The sequence below is a fragment of the Pongo abelii genome, chromosome 7, assembly GCF_028885655.2.
Source record: "Pongo abelii isolate AG06213 chromosome 7, NHGRI_mPonAbe1-v2.0_pri, whole genome shotgun sequence".
NCBI lineage: Eukaryota > Metazoa > Chordata > Mammalia > Primates > Hominidae > Pongo > Pongo abelii.
The window spans coordinates 39,796,488-39,814,006 of NC_071992.2; the positions used below are offsets into that span (position 1 = coordinate 39,796,488).

At 51.5% G+C, this 17,519-nt stretch overlaps 2 protein-coding genes across 4 annotated transcripts in view; one reads left to right on the top strand and one right to left on the bottom strand.

Annotated features, from left to right (window-relative positions):
• The window catches only part of ADGRA2 (adhesion G protein-coupled receptor A2), a 45,229-nt gene extending 42,248 nt beyond the window's left edge, over positions 1 to 2,981 (top strand). For all 3 annotated transcript variants that reach the window (XM_002818997.6, XM_063726612.1, XM_054561432.2), the window contains one exon: positions 118 to 2,981. In XM_002818997.6, the coding sequence (XP_002819043.4) occupies positions 118 to 1,387 (1,270 nt within the window). In that variant the 3' untranslated portion in view covers positions 1,388 to 2,981. The remainder of the gene's footprint in view (positions 1 to 117) is intronic.
• On the bottom strand, positions 2,887 to 8,906 carry BRF2 (BRF2 RNA polymerase III transcription initiation factor subunit). The gene is made up of 4 exons (XM_024250909.3): positions 8,635 to 8,906; positions 7,608 to 7,667; positions 5,875 to 6,196; positions 2,887 to 4,221 (listed from the first exon to the last, which is right to left on the bottom strand). Exons 1-4 carry the CDS (start codon positions 8,786 to 8,788, stop codon positions 3,498 to 3,500), a joined length of 1,260 nt encoding a protein of 419 aa, XP_024106677.2. The 5' UTR covers positions 8,789 to 8,906; the 3' UTR covers positions 2,887 to 3,497.
• Between the last annotated feature and the right edge of the window lie 8,613 nt (positions 8,907 to 17,519).

Consider the following 17,519-nt stretch of genomic DNA (forward strand, 5'->3'; position numbering starts at 1 on the left):
TGACCAAGCCGTCCTTGTCTCCGTACTCACCATATCCTGTCTCCCCAGCCACCCCGGCCCCCAGCCTCACCCCAGCCATGCCCCCTGTCCTCATCACTGCTTCTGTGTCTCCTGCAGCTGCTGGCTGGTGTGGCGTCCAAGCCTTGGCGCCTTCTACATCCCGGTGGCTTTGATTCTGCTCATCACCTGGATCTATTTCCTGTGCGCCGGGCTACGCTTACGGGGTCCTCTGGCACAGAACCCCAAGGCGGGCAACAGCAGGGCCTCCTTGGAGGCAGGGGAGGAGCTGAGGGGTTCCACCAGGCTCAGGGGCAGCGGCCCCCTCCTGAGTGACTCAGGTTCCCTTCTTGCTACTGGGAGCGCGCGGGTGGGGACGCCCGGGCCCCCGGAGGATGGTGACAGCCTCTATTCTCCGGGAGTCCAGCTAGGGGCGCTGGTGACCACGCACTTCCTGTACTTGGCCATGTGGGCCTGCGGGGCTCTGGCAGTGTCCCAGCGCTGGCTGCCCCGGGTGGTGTGCAGCTGCTTGTACGGGGTGGCAGCCTCCGCCCTGGGCCTCTTCGTCTTCACTCACCACTGTGCCAGGCGGAGGGACGTGAGAGCCTCGTGGCGCGCCTGCTGTCCCCCTGCCTCTCCCTCGGCCCCCCACGCCCCGCCCCGGGCCCTGCCCGCCGCCGCAGAGGACGGTTCCCCGGTGTTCGGGGAGGGGCCCCCCTCCCTCAAGTCCTCCCCAAGCAGCAGCAGCGGCCACCCGCTGGCTCTGGGCCCCTGCAAGCTCACCAACCTGCAGCTGGCCCAGAGTCAGGTGTGCGAGGCGGGGGCGGCGGCCCGCGGGGAAGGAGAGCCGGAGCCCGCGGGCACCCGGGGGAACCTCGCCCACCGCCACCCCAACAACGTGCACCACGGGCGTCGGGCGCACAAGAGCCGGGCCAAGGGACACCGCGCGGGGGAGGCCGGCGGCAAGAACCGGCTCAAGGCCCTGCGCGGGGGCGCGGCGGGGGCGCCGGAGCTGCTGTCCAGCGAGAGCGGCAGTCTGCACAACAGCCCCACCGACAGCTACCTGGGCAGCAGCCGCAACAGCCCGGGCGCCGGCCTGCAGCTGGAAGGCGAACCCATGCTCACGCCGTCCGAGGGCAGCGACACCAGCGCCGCGCCGCTTTCTGAGGCGGGCCGGGCAGGCCAGCGCCGCAGCGCCAGCCGCGACAGTCTCAAGGGCGGCGGCGCGCTGGAGAAGGAGAGCCATCGCCGCTCGTACCCGCTCAACGCCGCCAGCCTAAACGGCGCCCCCAAGGCGGGCAAGTACGACGACGTCACCGTGATGGGCGCGGAGGTAGCCAGCGGCGGCTGCATGAAGACCGGACTCTGGAAGAGCGAAACCACCGTCTAGGGTGGGGCGGGCGACGCGGCTCGTTCCCCCGCTCCTCGGTGCCCTCCAAGGTGTCTCCGTAGTCAGCAGGTTGGAGGCAGAGGAGCCGATGGCTGGAGGAAGCCCACAAGCAGATGTTCCCCACTTGCCTAGAGGGCATCCCTCTGGGGTAGCGACAGACAATCCCAGAAACACGCATAATACATTTCCGTCCAGCCCGGGGCAGTCTGACTGTCGGTGCCCTCCCAGGAACGGGGAAGGCCTCCGTCTGTGTGAAAGGGCACAGCACATCCCAGGTAGACCCGCCCCAAGTACTCCCACCCCGCCTACTGTCCATGCGGCCTCACTGGGGGCCATCAGCCTCACCAGCAAAGCAGATGAGAGCGTGGGAACTGTGTTCTTTCCTCCCTGCCCTCTACTGATTTCAGCCCAGCCCGTCTAGATCCTAGGTCCCTTTTCCTCCCGGGTTTGGTTGGCACGAGAGCCGGCCCAGCACATGAAGCAGGTGATGTTAAGTCACAAGGTGCTGCTTTTCAGATCCACTATGCAAGAGGGGAGGGCGGGGCCACGTGAAAGGCCGCTCTAGACATCAACCAGTCCTGGGGGAGGGGAATGGGAACCGGGCACAACTAGGAACAATGCCACCATTCCCACAGGAGTGGTACTTAAACCAGACAGCAGGGTTCAGAGGTGGCACACCGGGAGAAAGCCGAGGCCCTGCACCTCAACAGCTGACTGCCAGGTGCCTGTGGGTGAACTGAGGGGAGTAGAGGGAGCGGGCAGGTGGAACTGGGGCAGAATCTAATCATGCCCTAAAGCTAGTCCTGTAAACAATGGTGCCCCAGAAAGCTGCAGGTGGTGTTTGGAGAAGCAGTTACTTTTCAGTTACAAGACCCATCTCCCTAGTCTCAGCCTTACACCACCGAGGGACTAAGGAAGAGCACTTCCTTGCCTCCATGAGGCCAGAGGAAGAACCATCCCAATCATTTGATCTCCAGCTCCACAGTAGAGAGAAACCTATAAAATGTCAAACAAGCTTCCCGACTCCCAGGAGCTCGAGCCAAGCCCAGAGGCAGTGACTGGGGTCCTTGCAGATCATGAGGGGCCTATGCCTTCACTCCTTTTAAACACCAGCACCCGTCTTTTCCCCAACCTAAAACCAACCACCAGCATTTCACTACAGGACCAAATGGAAACAGAGGGAACCCTGGGTCTTGGGAAGAGCAACAGGAAACCAAGGTCTGACCTAGGGTTCTCTCCCAGTCTTCACATCACCCTGGCCTCATCACCAAGGTGACAGAGGACACGGGAGGGGGAAAACCCACACACACTCCTTGGAATGGGTCCTGTTATTTATGCTTGCTGCACGGACATATTAGAAGAAAAAAAAAAAAAAGCTTTGTATTCTTCCACATATGCTGGCTGCTGTTTACACACCCTGCCAATGCCTTAGCACTGGAGAGCTTTTTGCAATACGCTGGGGAAAGGGGAGGGAGGGAATGAAAGTGCCAAAGAAAACATGTTTTTAAGAACTTGGGTTTTATACAATAGAATGTTTTCTAGCAGATGCCTCTTGTTTTAATATATTAAAATTTTGCAAAGCCCTTTGAGCTACTGCCTTAGTCTACCCACTGTCCTTTTGTTATGAGGTAGAGGATCTCATGACACCATACACACAAACCCACCAATGCCTGTGAATGCACGTAGGGCCAGGAATTCCCCAGTTCCTGCTCCTCTGAGGGTTGATACTGCTGGGAATGCCAACTGCTACACAAGCAGAGGGAAGCCCCCTCAGGCCTGCAGGAGGAGCCGCAGCAGTGTGTCCAATTCAAACCAGCAGCAAAGAACCTGACATTTTCCCATCCATCTATGAGGAAAGCCATCTCACAGAACATGGACATAGGCAACTTGCTCTCCCACACCAAGGAATGGGAATCTCTCCTACCTACAGTCATCCCCGCACTCCTGACTTTACTCCAGGACCCAGGGTCCAACTAATGGCAGAGCCCCTCTTGGTTCCTTCAAACAAGAAAGGCAATACCTATGGACTCGTGTACACTTCCGTCCTTGGTTATGACAGGACTGCTATCAAGCTGTCAGAACAGGATGAAGTGCTCCCAATGGATATCCATCAGGGAGGGTTAGGGACACTCGTGGCAGCCTGTCTAGCAGCCTGGGCTCTCTGAAAGTCCCTAACTTCCTGAGGGGTACGCAAATACTGTTCTATTTCACTATCAGAAATGTTCTCATCTCCAGTGACAGTGGAGACAGGGGGTGCAGGGCAGATCCGCTTCGGGGACTTCAACATGCAGGGTGGCAGGAGAAGGGCAGGACTGGCCGGCCGCTTCCCCTGGGGCAAACCTAAGGGATTATTTCCCACCTCCCCTTCTCCCTGTCCCTGTCCCCACCCCGGTGGCTCCTTCTCTCGGGTCTCCACTTCTGCTGTCCCATCCCGAAAGGCCGAGCGGACCAGTGACTGGCGGTGCTGGAGAAGGTCACCGATGTGCTTCACCACAGACCGTTTGTCAAGTCTCAGAACTCGTAACCAGGCCAGCTGCTCAGCCATCCGCAGCAGCACAGCCAGCAGCTCCTGCAGGCGGGAGGACGCGGGGTAGGGCAGGTCCACATTTGCCAATTTACAAAATCGCGCAAGGGAACATGAAAGCCGATCTGCAGGCTGCAGCGACTGCCAAGCCAGGAAAGTCGCAGCAGTGATGACAGGCAAGGGATGCCGCCCAGTCACCAGCCACGTCTCATTTGCCAGCTCCACCAACTGCAATGTTCGAGACAGCATCTTCTCTTTGTCTTCCACGTATTTGGCTGGCACAGAAGGTGAAGCTTGGAACAGTTTGAAGCTGAAATAACCAAAATGAGGGTTGGATCGTAATGATATGGGGGCTGCTCTCCCACAGTGAGGAAAGGCAGCCCACTCAACATGGGGAAGCTATTCTGTCCTCAGGAATACTCAAGCTCACTGGGCAGCAAGTTAATAAAGGTAGTGAGAGAAAACAGGGCGTCTTCCATTTGTTAGGGGAAGGCGGAGGGATGGAGGAGAGCACGAACATTTATTGGGTGCCTCCCAGTCGCCATTACTCTGAGTGCTTTACAACGTTCTCATTTAATCTACGTGCACGTGCACCATCTTATGTGCATGTATAGTTAAAAAACTTTCCCATAGTCATCCAGCCAGGCAGTAACCAAGCTTCAAATACAAGGCTATTTGACACCAACAGCCTCTGCTTTCAACGTTATTTATCAGAAAAAAGAAAAGGACATAGCTACTTCAAATGAGAAAAGAGCCAGGCACAGTGCTCACGACTGTAATACCTGCATTTTGGGAGGATCAGGTGGGCAGACTGCTTGAGCCCAGGAGTTCCAGGCTGCAGTGAGCTATGATGGCGCCATCGCACTCCAGGCTGGGTGACAGAGTGAGACCCTGTCTTTAAAAAAACTAGAAAAGGCTTAGCTTTTAAGCCCAGTTATGTCATTAACTAATATACTTTCAGCTTCCTCTGCAGATGATCCTGCTGAGACAGAGCTGGGCATTCAGCCACAAAGCCCATGGCACAGCACAACTCTAGGAACTGCCATGCACAGAGCACATAACATGAGTGGCGCAACTCAGCAGCCCTGTGCCAAGACTCAGACCTGTTTTCCCCAAGTCATTAGGGTGCTGTGAGGGCAAAGGGGTTTGAAAATTACAGCATTCTTTGGCGGGGTGCAGTGGCTCACACTTGTAATCCCAGCACTTTGGGAGGCTTGAGGTGGGTGGAACGCTTGAGTCCAGGAGTTCAAGACCAGCCTGGGCAACATGGCGAAACCCCATCTCTACTAAAAACAAAAAATTAGCCAGGCATGGTGGCATGCACCTGTACTCCCAGCTACTTGGGAGGCTGAGGCACAAAAATCACTTGAACCTGGGAGGTGGAGGTTGCAGTGAGCCGAAATCATGCCACTGCTCTCCAGCCTGGGCAACACAGCAAGACTCGGTCTCAAAAAAAAGAAAATTATAGCATTCTAAAAATGTAAAACAATATTAACCTTATTAGTACAAGTATAAACTAAAGATCTTTCTCCCACATCCTTTTACATGGGCTTTGGTAAAAAAGAGATGGCCAAGGCCGGGTACGGTGGCTCATGCCTGTAATCCCAGCACTTTGGGAGGCCGAGGCAGGCAGATCACCTGAGGTCAGGAGTTCGAGATCAGCCTGGTCAACATGGTGAAACCCTGGCTCTACTAAAAATGCAAAGAAAAACAAAAAAATTAGCCAGGCATGGTGGCAGGCACCTGTAATCCCAGCTACTCTGGAGGCTGAGGCAGGAGAATAGCTTGAACCCTGGAGGCGGAGGTTGCAGTGAGCTGAGATCGCGCCACTGCACTCCATCCTGGGTGACAAGAGTGAGACTCTGTTTCAAGAAAAAAAAAAAAAAGAGATGGCCAAAGGTCAAAGGATTCAGGTCTAAGGACCCATCCCATCCCATTCTACTGTCTCCCACCAGGGACGTACCTGCTGCAATAGGTCTTCACCAGTTCTGCCAAGCACAGAGATGGCACATCCAGTCCCAGGAGCTTCACTATCTGCATGTAAGTGCTAGAAAACACATCCAAATCTGCATACAACAGCGTGCAGATGGCTCCCATTGTTAGGGGCCAGTTATGCTGTCGGCAGGTGATTAAGACGCAGCACCCAACCAACACCTCCTTCTTTTGCAGCCTGGCTGCTCGGATGCCAGAGTGCCGATATGCCTGTTGGTAGTAGGCAACCGCGGTATCCTCAAATGTTGGTGGCAACTGCAGAACTCGACAAAGGTCTCTTACTCGCCGGAGACCTAGGAAAAACCCACAGCAAGAGTTAGAGGAGTCAAAGGAGCTATCATGCAACTCCTAGAAAATTCTGCTAGGACTTACTTAGACCTGCTAAACTTGCCTCAGATATCAGATGCACAAATTATGTACCTTTCTGCATAGACAGGAGTGACACTTGGTATAGTCATTCTAAAGACACAAAAACATTTATGTAAAGAAGTCACATTTCAGCCCACTAGTTTTTGCAGGCTGGTTTGATTCAGGGCCAAGCTAAAGTTTTATTCAGGCTCTTAGACGCACCCCAAACATACGTCTGATCAAACCCAAACCTTATACTGAATTGCTGCCTCTCTCAGAACCATCCCTATTTATTTTATTTTATTTATTTTATTATTTCCTGAGACAGAGTCTGGCTCAGTTGCCCAGGCTGGAGTGCAGTGGCACCATCTTGGCTCACTGAAACCTCCTCCTTCCGGGTTTAAGCGATTCTCCTGCCTCAGCCTCCCGAGTAGCTGGGATTACAGGTGTGCACCACCAGGCCCAGCTAATTTTTGTATTTTTAGTAGAGACGCGGTTTCACCATGTTGGCCAGGCTGGTCTTGAACTCCTGACCTCAAGCGATCTGCCCGTCTCGGCCTCCCAAAGTCTGGGATTACAGGTGTGAGCCACCATCCCCATTTTAAATTCCTAATTACCATTCTCTTCTACTCTACCTCATACCAGCAATGCTGAAAATAGGAAAAGTGAAAAGCTGGGCTAGGCCACCAGGATAGTTTTCTTTTTATTATTACTTTTTTTTTTTTTTTGAGACGGAGTCTCGCTCTGTCACCCAGGCCGGAGTGCCGTGGCACGATCTCGGCTCACTGCAAGCTCCGCCTCCCGGGTTCACGCCATTCTCCTGCCTCAGCCTCCCGAGTAGCTGGGACTACAGGCGCCCACCATCATGCCTGGCTAATTTTTTTGTATTTTTAGTAGAGATGGGGTTTCATCGTGTTAACCAGGATGGTCTTGATCTCCTGACCTCGTGATCCGCCTGCCTCGGCCTCCCAAAGTGCTGGGATTACAGGCGTGAGCCACCGCGCCCAGCTTATTATTATTTTTTTGAGATGGAGTCCCACTCTGTCACCCAGGCTAGAGTGCAGTGGCGCCATCTTAGCTCACTGCAACCTCCACCTCCCAGGTTCAAGCGATTCTCCTGCCTCAGCCTGCCGAGTAGCTGGGACTACAGATACATGCCACCATGCCCGGCTAATTTTTGTATTTTTAGTAGAGACGGGGTTTCGCTATGTTTGCCAGGCTGGTCTTGAACTCCTGACCTCAGGTGATCCACCTGCCTAGGCCTCCCAAAGTGCTGGGATTACAGGCATGAGCCACAGAACCTGGCCTAGGATAGTCTTCTTTAAAGCCACTGTGTTGTAAAAGGTCAATTCTCACCTCGTTGCTGGCTGCGACTAACTTGTTCGTTTTCCCCTGTGCTTCGGGAATATGTTACCTCTGTAAAATAATAAATAACAAATAGTGTGCTTAGCCTTTATTCATCAGACCCCTGCCCTCCCACCACACAAAACCAGGACACAGAATTCAAATCATTGAGCATCTGCTGCTGCACAGTAAAAGGCCCCATCTGGTTTTCTATGTCTACAAGCGGTTCCGAATACACAGAGACTGGGAAAGGTTAGGACTGCATTAAAGCAGCTCCAAGTGTTCCAAATTTCCAGTCATCCTTCCAGTACATTCCATACAGGCAATTTTCCTAGTAGCAGATTTTGTTGTTGTTTAAGGAGTTTCCGTCTATAGTACAGGCTGGAGTGCAGCGGTGCGATCATAGCTCACGGCAGCCTTCAATTTCCAGGCTCAAGCAATCCTCCTACCTCAGACTCCTGGGTAGCTGGGATTACAGGTGTATGCCACCATACTTGGCTAATTTAAAAAAATTTTTTTAGGCACTTGTCTCGTTACGTTACAAAGGCTGGTCTCGAGATCCTGGGCTCAAGCAATCCTCTCGGCTCTGCCTCCCAAAGCGCTGGGATTACAGGCGTAAGCCACCCCACCCAGACAATGGCTGCAGATTTTGAAGGCTGCACTGGTCAGAAACTTGGAAAGCAAAGAAAAGTGATGTTTTGCCAGTTTATGCTTAAAACTATTTCAGGGTAATAATACCTGCTATAATCATATCGGCAATCCTTCCACAATGACCAGACATGGCAAGATGAGTGGAACTTTGTTTCTGTTTCACTTATTCAATATTTATTACACGCACCTCTATGCCCGATACTAAGTGCTGGGAAAACACAGATGAATGGCAGCCCCCATCTCCTTCAGCTCCCTCGCTCACTTTAGGTCATTTTCTCTCAAATTAAGTGTGTGCGTTACAGTTAGGAGTACGGGGGGAAAGGGGAGACAAAAGGAATCTGATGTTAATCCCTCCACCGCCCCAGGCTGTCCCCAGGGCCACAAGTACCTCGGAGATTGCCCTCGTCGCTGAAGGTAGTGGTAAGGACCCCCTCGGTGACCACGCAGCCGCAGTCGGAGCACACCAGCTGACTCTGCGAATAGTGCGAGTCTTCCACCAGCTCCGTGGAGCCGCAGTCGGGGCAGCGGCCTCTGCCTGGCATCTCACAACCGGCCCCAAAGCCGCGGAAGCCTTCAGAGACTCCTGGGTCTGCAACAGCAACCGTGAAGCAGCAAGAAGTAGGAGGGGACACTTCAAAGGGTTGCACCCCCGTCTTCCGGCCAGCGCGACGGCGGCATAGGAGGTTCCCTCCGCTGGAAGGCTGCGCGCCACTTCCGGTCTGTTCCTCCGCGGGCTCGGGTAGAAACGTGAGCTAGGAGAGGAGGTTCCTGGTCTGAACTGTAGCTCTCTGGTTTCCCTGCTGTCTGTAGTAGTTTTTGGGACCTAGACCGGGGTTGAATTTGGGAAAGTTTTTGCCTACATGGACACGTATAACAGACAGGAGATCGTTGTCACCCCTGAACAACCCTCCTTTTAAAGTCCTAAGGGAATCGCAGGTTGGTAATGAATGTTTAATTTGGCCATAGAAGAAAGTATATTTTTTAAAGGGAGAGTAGTAGAGAGAGAGCGGGAGCAGGAAACTGTTCTGCTTTCCAGAGCTGCTTCCTAAAGCAGGTTCCTTCCTCTCTTTACCTCCTGTTTTTCTCAACTGTAAAATGAGGAAGTTGAAATAAAACCCAGAGAGGCAAACCCAAATGCTTTTGGAGGCCAGGCAGGAATGTCTAAAGGAGTTTGGAGTGAAAGAATATGGAGTGATGGAGACCTGGAGCGGCGCAAGCACGCAGATTGAGATGTTTTTTAAAAAACCTTGAGCTAGCCGGGCGTGGTGGCTCACGCCTGTAATCCCAGCACTTTCGGAGGCCGAGGCAGGTGGATCACCTGAGCTCAGGAGTTTGAGACCAGCCTGGGCAACATGGTGAAATCGCGTCTCTACTAAAAATACACAAAAATTATCTGGGCTTGGTGGTGCACGTCTCTAATCCCAGCTACTCGGGAGGCTGAGGCAGGAGAATCGCTTGAACCCAGGAGGCGCAGGTTGCAGTGAGCCAAGATCGCGCCACTGCACTCCAGCCTGGGTGGCAGAGCGAGACTCCATCTCAAGCAGAACAAAACATACCTTTAAGAAGTGTCAGTCCCTTCTTTTCCACACCCAGTTTTTACACGTGATATCCAAACCTAAAGACACCATCCCTTCCCTAAGAGACTTCTTTCTCAGAGTGTGAGAATCACTACTCCTTTTCAGAGACATCCCATCCATTCCCATGGGGCTTGATCACATTGGAGGGCCAAGAGACACAATAATACCCAACGGTCCTTTCTCTTCAATTTGAATTACTTTAGTATCATAACAGAAGGGGGCTTCAGCACATTAATCATGGGTGAGATCCGGCAGTCCAAGCCCCCCACCCTTTTCTAGACCTCCGCATTAGCGTGAGATACAGGATGAGAGCTTATTTCTGGCTGTCTGACAGTTAAATATTAAGATACATTTGCACATGCGCACCCGCACACACACACCACTCAGACATCCATTAGTTTTAGTGTGGTTGACATTCTTACTTGGATGAAGAAAGTGTCCCTGAAAGCGACATAAGTTGCACTGGGAACAGTTCCTTGCATGATCACACAGCAGAGCATCAGACTCCCCTCATCCCCAGTTGTGTGCAGATCTTGAACCTACCTCCACTTTTTTTTTAAGCGGGACTTTACAGAGCCCATCTACCTAGGACAGAAGCCTTGAAATCCTGCCTGACCCAACCTGATTGATTGTAAAGTGGAAATGCAGTTTTATGATCCTGCAGCCAGCCACGGAAGGAGAAAGCTGGTTGTCTTTCCCAGTCACACATGTGGGATGTACTTACTGGGAGCCTAGGAGAGCCTGGTCCTCGGGCACACACAGGCTGGGAGGGGGCAGGGTCCAGGCCAGAAGATGGCGCCCTCTACTAAGATGTGTAAGTTTGGGGTTCTCCACTTTCTCAGGAAGAAGTCCATTTATTTGGGAAATGTATTTGCCTTGCTCCAGGAAATCTGGACAGACGTGGAAATCATCTCGGTGCCCTCTCCGCTGCTCCCAACTCTTCTAAGAGTTATCATTCCTGGTAGTGATTATCTTATTTTTTCATTTAATTTATTTATTTATTTTGAGAGGAGTCCCGCTCTGTCGCCCAGGCTGAAGTGCAGTGGCACAGTCTCAGCTCACTGCAGCCTCCACTTCCCAGGTTCAAGCAATTCTTCTGCCTCAGCCTCCCAAGTAGCTAGGACCACACGCGCCCACCACCATGCCTGGCTAGTTTTTGTATTTTTAGTAGAGACGGGATTTCACCGTGTTGGCCAGGCTGGTCTCAAACTTCTGACCTCAGGTGATCTGCCCACCTCGGCCTCCCAAAGTGCTGGGATTACAGGCATGAGCCACCATGCCTGGCAGTGATTATCTTTTTAACAGATGCCCCGAGTGCCCAGGGTGGGCTTGGCCAGAGCAGAAAGCTAGTCGTGGGGAGGCCATTGAACAGCATCCCAGCTGTGGTCCAGATGTATAATGCTGACGTTGAGGCCAGAGTTCTTTGTAGAGGGGACAGTAGAGGAAGGCACTGAGGAAGAGGAGGATCTGGCACCTGAATGAAGTCCTCTTCCTCCCTCGGTTGACTGTGTACATTCTAGTTCATTGTTTGACTTTCTCTTTGGATGGAAGTCTCTATGGGAACAATAGAGGAGTACCCAGGAGTAGGTCCCCAGGAGTACCTCCTAAAGTGAGGGCTGGCATTCAGTAAAGAGGAGTTCAACTCCTGTGAATTCCTGTCCTAGGTGGGCCTGTCTAAAGCACCAAATAGGCCAGGCACGTGGCTCATGACTGTAACCCTAACACTTTGGGAGTCTGATGTGGGAAGACAGCTTGAGGCCAGGAGTTCGAGACTGTCCTGGGCAACATAGTGAGACCCCACCCCCTCTCAAAAAAAATAGCAGGGTATAGTGGTGTGCACTTGTAGTCCCAGCTACTTGGGAGGCTAAGGCAGGAGGATCACTTGAGCCCAGGAGTTAAGAGGCTCCCATGAGCTATGATTGCACCACTGCACTCCAGCCTGGGTAACAGAGTGAGACCCTCACCCTTAAAAAAATAAAAAGATGAAGAAGAAGGAGCACCACATAGACCCAGTTCCTCCGAAGCAGGCCCATTTCCATCTAGAGCAAGTGACTGCTGAGAGCAGGCTGCTCTCCAGGCCTGCCTTCCATCCTCAGCCCTGGGCTCCTCTCAGCTTAGCTGATGATGCTTTGGGACCTGACCCAGTTTCACCGAGCCCTGAGTACAACTCGCACTGTGGCACTGGGCCTGGCAGTTGCCTCAGGCCTTGGAGCCTTTCTGACTGGACTTCCTTCCCACCACTCTTTAGTGGGCACTTCCTGATGAGATAGCCTCAGGGCAGAGCATGGCCAGGGCTTCCCAAATCCCCATGCCAAGCACCTTTCCTCACTCATATGCAGCTTCCCCTCTGCATAGTTTAGTCTGCCCCTCCCAGCCACTTCTCTCTGGGCTAAAGATTCACACGTTCAATTTCTTGAACTCCTAGGAACAAAGGCATCTGGTAACTCCAGGAAGGTGGTCACAGCACAGACCTGGTGGACTGCGTAGGCCAGGGCAACCTGACCTGGAATGCCCCTCTGCTGGGAGGCTGAGGCTCATCTGGCCTTATGGGAAGTCCTGAGAGAGGATTGAGTCATATGGCCTCCATTTTCCTTGCCCGCCCCAATCCTCCACAATTCCAAGTGAATGACAGAATGCTATATTCTTGCTCCTCAAAGTGATCCTAGCCTAGGGGTTGGCAAACTTATTCTTTTCTATTTTTTAAAAATATTTTTAATTAAAAAAAATATTTTTTTGTAGAAATAGGATCTCACTATGTTGCCCAGGCTGGTCTCAGACTCCTGGGCTCAGACGATCCTCCTGCCTCGGCCTCCCAAAATGCTGGGTTTACAGGCATGGGCCACCACACCCAGCCATCAGACTTACCCGGCCATCATACTTTTTCTATAAAAGGCCAAATAGTAAATATTTTGGGGTTTTTGAACAATAGATACTCTGTTGCAATTACTCAACTCAGCTGCTGTAATGTGAAAACAGCCATAGACAGTTACGTAAACAAACGGTCATGGCTGTATCCAATAAAGCTTCATCTATGGGTACTGAAATTGAATTTCATATAATTTTTTGTTTTGTTTTAAAACCAAAGTTTATTCCAGCCAACTTACTGTACTGTTATGATAACAGCTCATAGATCAGAAATGGTCTGTTTTAAACCTTCCTATCCATATTGAACACAATGATGTTGAGGTAAAAGGGGCCCTTTCTTCTTCTTCTTCTTCTTTTTTTTTTTTTTTTTTTTTGAGACAGGGTCTTGCTCTATTGCCCAGGCTGGAGTGCAGTGGTACCATCTCGGCTTACTGCAACCTCCATCTCCCGGGTTCAAGCAATTTTCATGCCTCAGCCTCTTGAGTAGCTGGGATTACAGGTGTGTGCCACCACACCCAGCTAATTTTTGTATTTTTAGTGGAGACAGGGTTTCACCATCTTGGCCAGGCTGGTCTCGAACTTCTGACTTCAAGTGATCCACCCACCTCGGCCTCCCAAAGTGCTGGGATTACAGGCGTGAGCCACTGTACCTGGCTGAGAGACCCTTTCTCTAAATGAAAATACAATACTTATCCTATGTACTTCTGGAGGGCCCAGAGATGTGGAAGTCATGTATTCGTAAGAATCGTATTAAACAGTCTTTGTTTGAAAAATAGTACCAATAGTACCATACAATCCTAATGCTATCTAACTTTAATAAGAGCAATTTCAGCATCAACTAGTGAACAGTAGCCAAACTAACAGAAATCAGTCAGAAGTGCTTTAACAGGAGCAGCACTGGCTGACATTCTGCTGGGTCTCTGGGTATTCAGGACCCAGGGAAAACAGAATCAAACCGGCAGGGGTGACAGCTGAGAGCTGAATGGTCACGTTAGAAAGGCAGCACCCCGGCCTCCAGCAATGAGCAGAGTGACTCGGCCTCCATTTCCCGTCCCTCAGGAGCACACTGAGCTCCTGCCCAGGACCCATTTCTCGGCTTTCCTTCACCAGACTCCCACCAGATCCCCACCGGATGATGGTGGTGGCCTCTCTGGCCCTACCAGGGACTGGGAGCAGGGAGGGGAGGGGCGGCCGATGGGCATGAGGTGAGCAGGCAGCCTGTGGTCTCTGGGTGCAGCCTGATCTGACCAAGGCGCCTCCTTAGGGCCCGCCCCTGCCCTGCTACAGGCCTCTATATAATTTTTTTTCCCCTGACATGGAAGTTTCGTTGTGTCGCCCAGACTGGAGTGCAGTGGTATAATCTCAGCTCGCTGCAACCTCTGCCTCCTGGGTTCCACCAATTCTCCTGCCTCTGCCTCCTGAGTACCTGGGATTACAGGTGCCCGCCACCATGCCATGCCTGGCTAATTTTTTTTTTTTTTTTTTTTTTTTTTGAGGCAGAGTCTCGCTCTGTCGCCCAGGCTGGAGTGCAAGTGGCACCATCTCGGCTCACTGCAAGCTCCACCTCCCAGGTTCACGCTATTCCCCTGCCTCAGCCTCCCAAGTAGCTGGGACTACAGGTGCCCACCACCACGTCCGGCTAATTTTTTTTGTATTTTTAGTAGAGACGGGGTTTCACCGTGTTAGCCAGGATGGTCTCGATCTCCTGACCTCATGATCCACCTGTCTTGGCCTCCCAAAGTGCTGGGATTACAGGCGTGAGCCACCACACCTGGCCTAATTTTTGTATTTTTAGTAAAGATGGCGTTTCACCATGTTGGCCAGGCTGGTCTTGAACTCCTGACCTCAGGTGATCTGCCCACCTCGGCCTCTTAAAGTGTTGGAATTGCACACGTGAGCCACTGCGCCCAGCCCTCCGTATAATTTGTATGCGTCATGAAATACTGTTGTTTTGGTTGTTTTCTTTATTTTTTGGAGACAGGGTCTTACTCTGTCACCCAGGCTCCCTGCAGCCTTAAACTCCTGGGCTCATGCAGTCCTCCCTACTTGGCCTCCCAAGAAGCTGGGACTATAGATGTGCACCATGCCCAGCTTATTCATTTTTTATTCTCTATTTTGTAGAGATGGTGGCAGGGGTCAGTCTCACTGTGTTGCCCAGGCTGGACTCAAACTCCTGGGCTCACAGTATTGTGCCTCAGCTTCCGAAGTGCTGGGATTACAGGCATGAGCCTCTGCACCAAGCTGGCTTTTTTTGAAGCATTAAAAAAAAAAAAATGTAAAAACCATTCTTGACTTGAAGGCTATACAAAAACCGGAGGCAGGCTGTAGTTTGCTGACCCCTGTTCTAGGCCTGCAAGTCAGACAGGTTATAAGATCGAATCCTCTCTTAATATCTCACAGTGTGACTTAGGCAAGTGAGAGTGCTGCTGCCTCTCTGGGTCTGTTTGCTCAGCTGCACAATGGAGACATTGACCTGAATGAGAATTATTAAAAATAGTACACCTCAGTGCTTCAAGAAGCAGGCCTTCCTTTTGCAGTCAAGGTTTAGCCTGAAAGCAGTCCATAAGGACAGAGGCAGCTTATTCTCAACTCTGTGAGAGCCATATCATGTCCCCAAGGCGATTCTTTCCCAGGCTGAAGACACAGGTTTCTATGTAAAGTAATAGAAAGTCGAAAGGCCAAGTAAGGACATATCCCCTCATGAGGCTTTTTGGCATTGGGAAACTCTGCCCTCAAAGGGCTCAAGGAAGCCAGTTTCGAGTCAGAAGTGATAGTTCATGACGTCCCAGTAGGGGAAAACTGCAGGGCCCAAAAGCTGACACCGGCGGAGCAGCCCAGGGGCAAGCTGCCTGTGTTGAGACTGGGTCCAAGGGCTAATGGTGGCTGTTGTGCTGACCACTGGCCCCAGTAAAGAATGGTAACCACGCCCGGTAAGTGACTGTTTTCCTGGTTGGGAGTGGGCAGGGTGTCCCCCGGCAAGTCCCCACTCTGATCCACAGGTGGCTAAGATTATAACCTGGGCCGGAAGGGACCTAGATTATCTTTGTGACTGCTGCAGCATTTTTTTTTTTTTTTTTTTTTGCCAAAGGGAATTATTAGCCAGGAAAGGTTCTCCTGGGAATCCTATCAGTCCTTGTCGCAGAACACACATAGCTGCCAGCTACCAAGTCATGGAGATACATTCAAAACAGTACAGACGGTGTGATCCTATCTTCCTTGTAAAGTGTGGCTATTTATATGAGAGGAAAAACCCTGAGACAAGTCAAAACTACAGTGGTTACCTCTTGATAGTGGGGAAATTAGGACTTTTTTCTTTTCCAAGAAAAAACATGTTATGCTGTTACTTAGAAAAATCTAGAGTGAGGGCCGGGAGCGGTGGCTCATGCTTGTAATCCCAGCACTTTGGGAGGTGGAGGCGGGTGGATTGCCTGAGGTCAGGAGTTTGAGACCAGCCTGGCCAACATGGTGAAACCCCATCTCTACTGAAAATGGAAAAATTAGCCAGGCGTGGTGGCAGGTGCCTGTAATTCCAGCCACTCAGGAGGCTGAGGCAGGAGAATCGCTTGAACCTGGGAGGCAGAGGTTGCAGTGAGCTGAGATTGCAACATTACACACCAGCCTGGGCGACAAGAGTGAGACTTCATCTCAAAAAAAGAAAAATCTAGAGTGAGTGAGCAGACAGGGGAATGCAGGAGGGGAACAGCGTCTATTCCTCCTCCAGAATGGAGCACAAGGGAATTCAGGTCACCTAAGAACAACTGGGACCACCTAGCCGAGTGGCTGGGTGCCTCTAGACCTTTGGGGCTTGAATTCGACTCAGAATTCTGGATTTGGGAAAGTTTACCTTTTATGTTGTTCATATATCCTATAATTATTTCCCTTATTTTCTTTTTTTTTTTTTTTTTTTTTTTTTGAGACAGTCTCGCTCTGTCACCCAGGCTGGCGTGCAATGGCGTGATCTTGGCTCACTGCAAGCTCTGCCTCCTGGGTTCAAGCAATTCTCCTGCCTCAGCCTCCCAAGTAGCTGGGATTACAGTCATCCACCATCATGCTCGGCTAATTTTTGTATTTTTAGTAGAGACGGGGTTTCACCATGTTGGCCAGGCTGGTCTTGAACTCCTGACCTCCGGTGATCCATCCGCCTCGGCCTCCCAAAGTGCTGTGCTAGGATTACAGGAGTGAGCCACTGTGCCAGGCCTGGTTTTTTTTTTTGTTTTTTTTTTGTTGTTGTTGTTTTTAAAGCTTTCCATTGCTAGCTGCTGGGCTAAGGGGACTCAAAAGAAAAGATGGTTGTGTCTGCCTCGTTGGGCTGGAATTTGAAAAATACAATAGCCTGGCCTTGAGGGCTGGGTTTGGTGGCAATAGCAGGAACCAAACAGAACTCCAAAGCAAGGGGAATAAATCTGAGAGAGAAAAGCTGGGGTCATTTGTGTAATTTCCTTCCTTGAAGACCTTCCATTTAGAGGGTTGTTTTATTAAGAGATTTAATAAATAAAATAAAATTTATTAAGTGTCTTCACACGGCAGTCGATGTCCACTTGGAATCACCAGGCCTCTCCACCAAAACCAGGGAGGCCTTCAGGGAAGCTCTCCCATCCCAGCCCAGGAGTCTCACAGGCACCGCCTGCCTCTGTCTCTCTACAGTGTGACTCATCTCTAAGAGCAAAAGCATTGCCTCCATTCCAAGAGGTCTGGGACCTTGGAGTGTGGATCACGTGCACTGCTCGCAGGGCAGGCACACCTCTCACCTCTTGGGGAAAGGCCTGGGGTTTGGAGAGATGAACTCCAGGAGACTCCTGTGCATCCCTAATACCCTCTATTCACACATGGA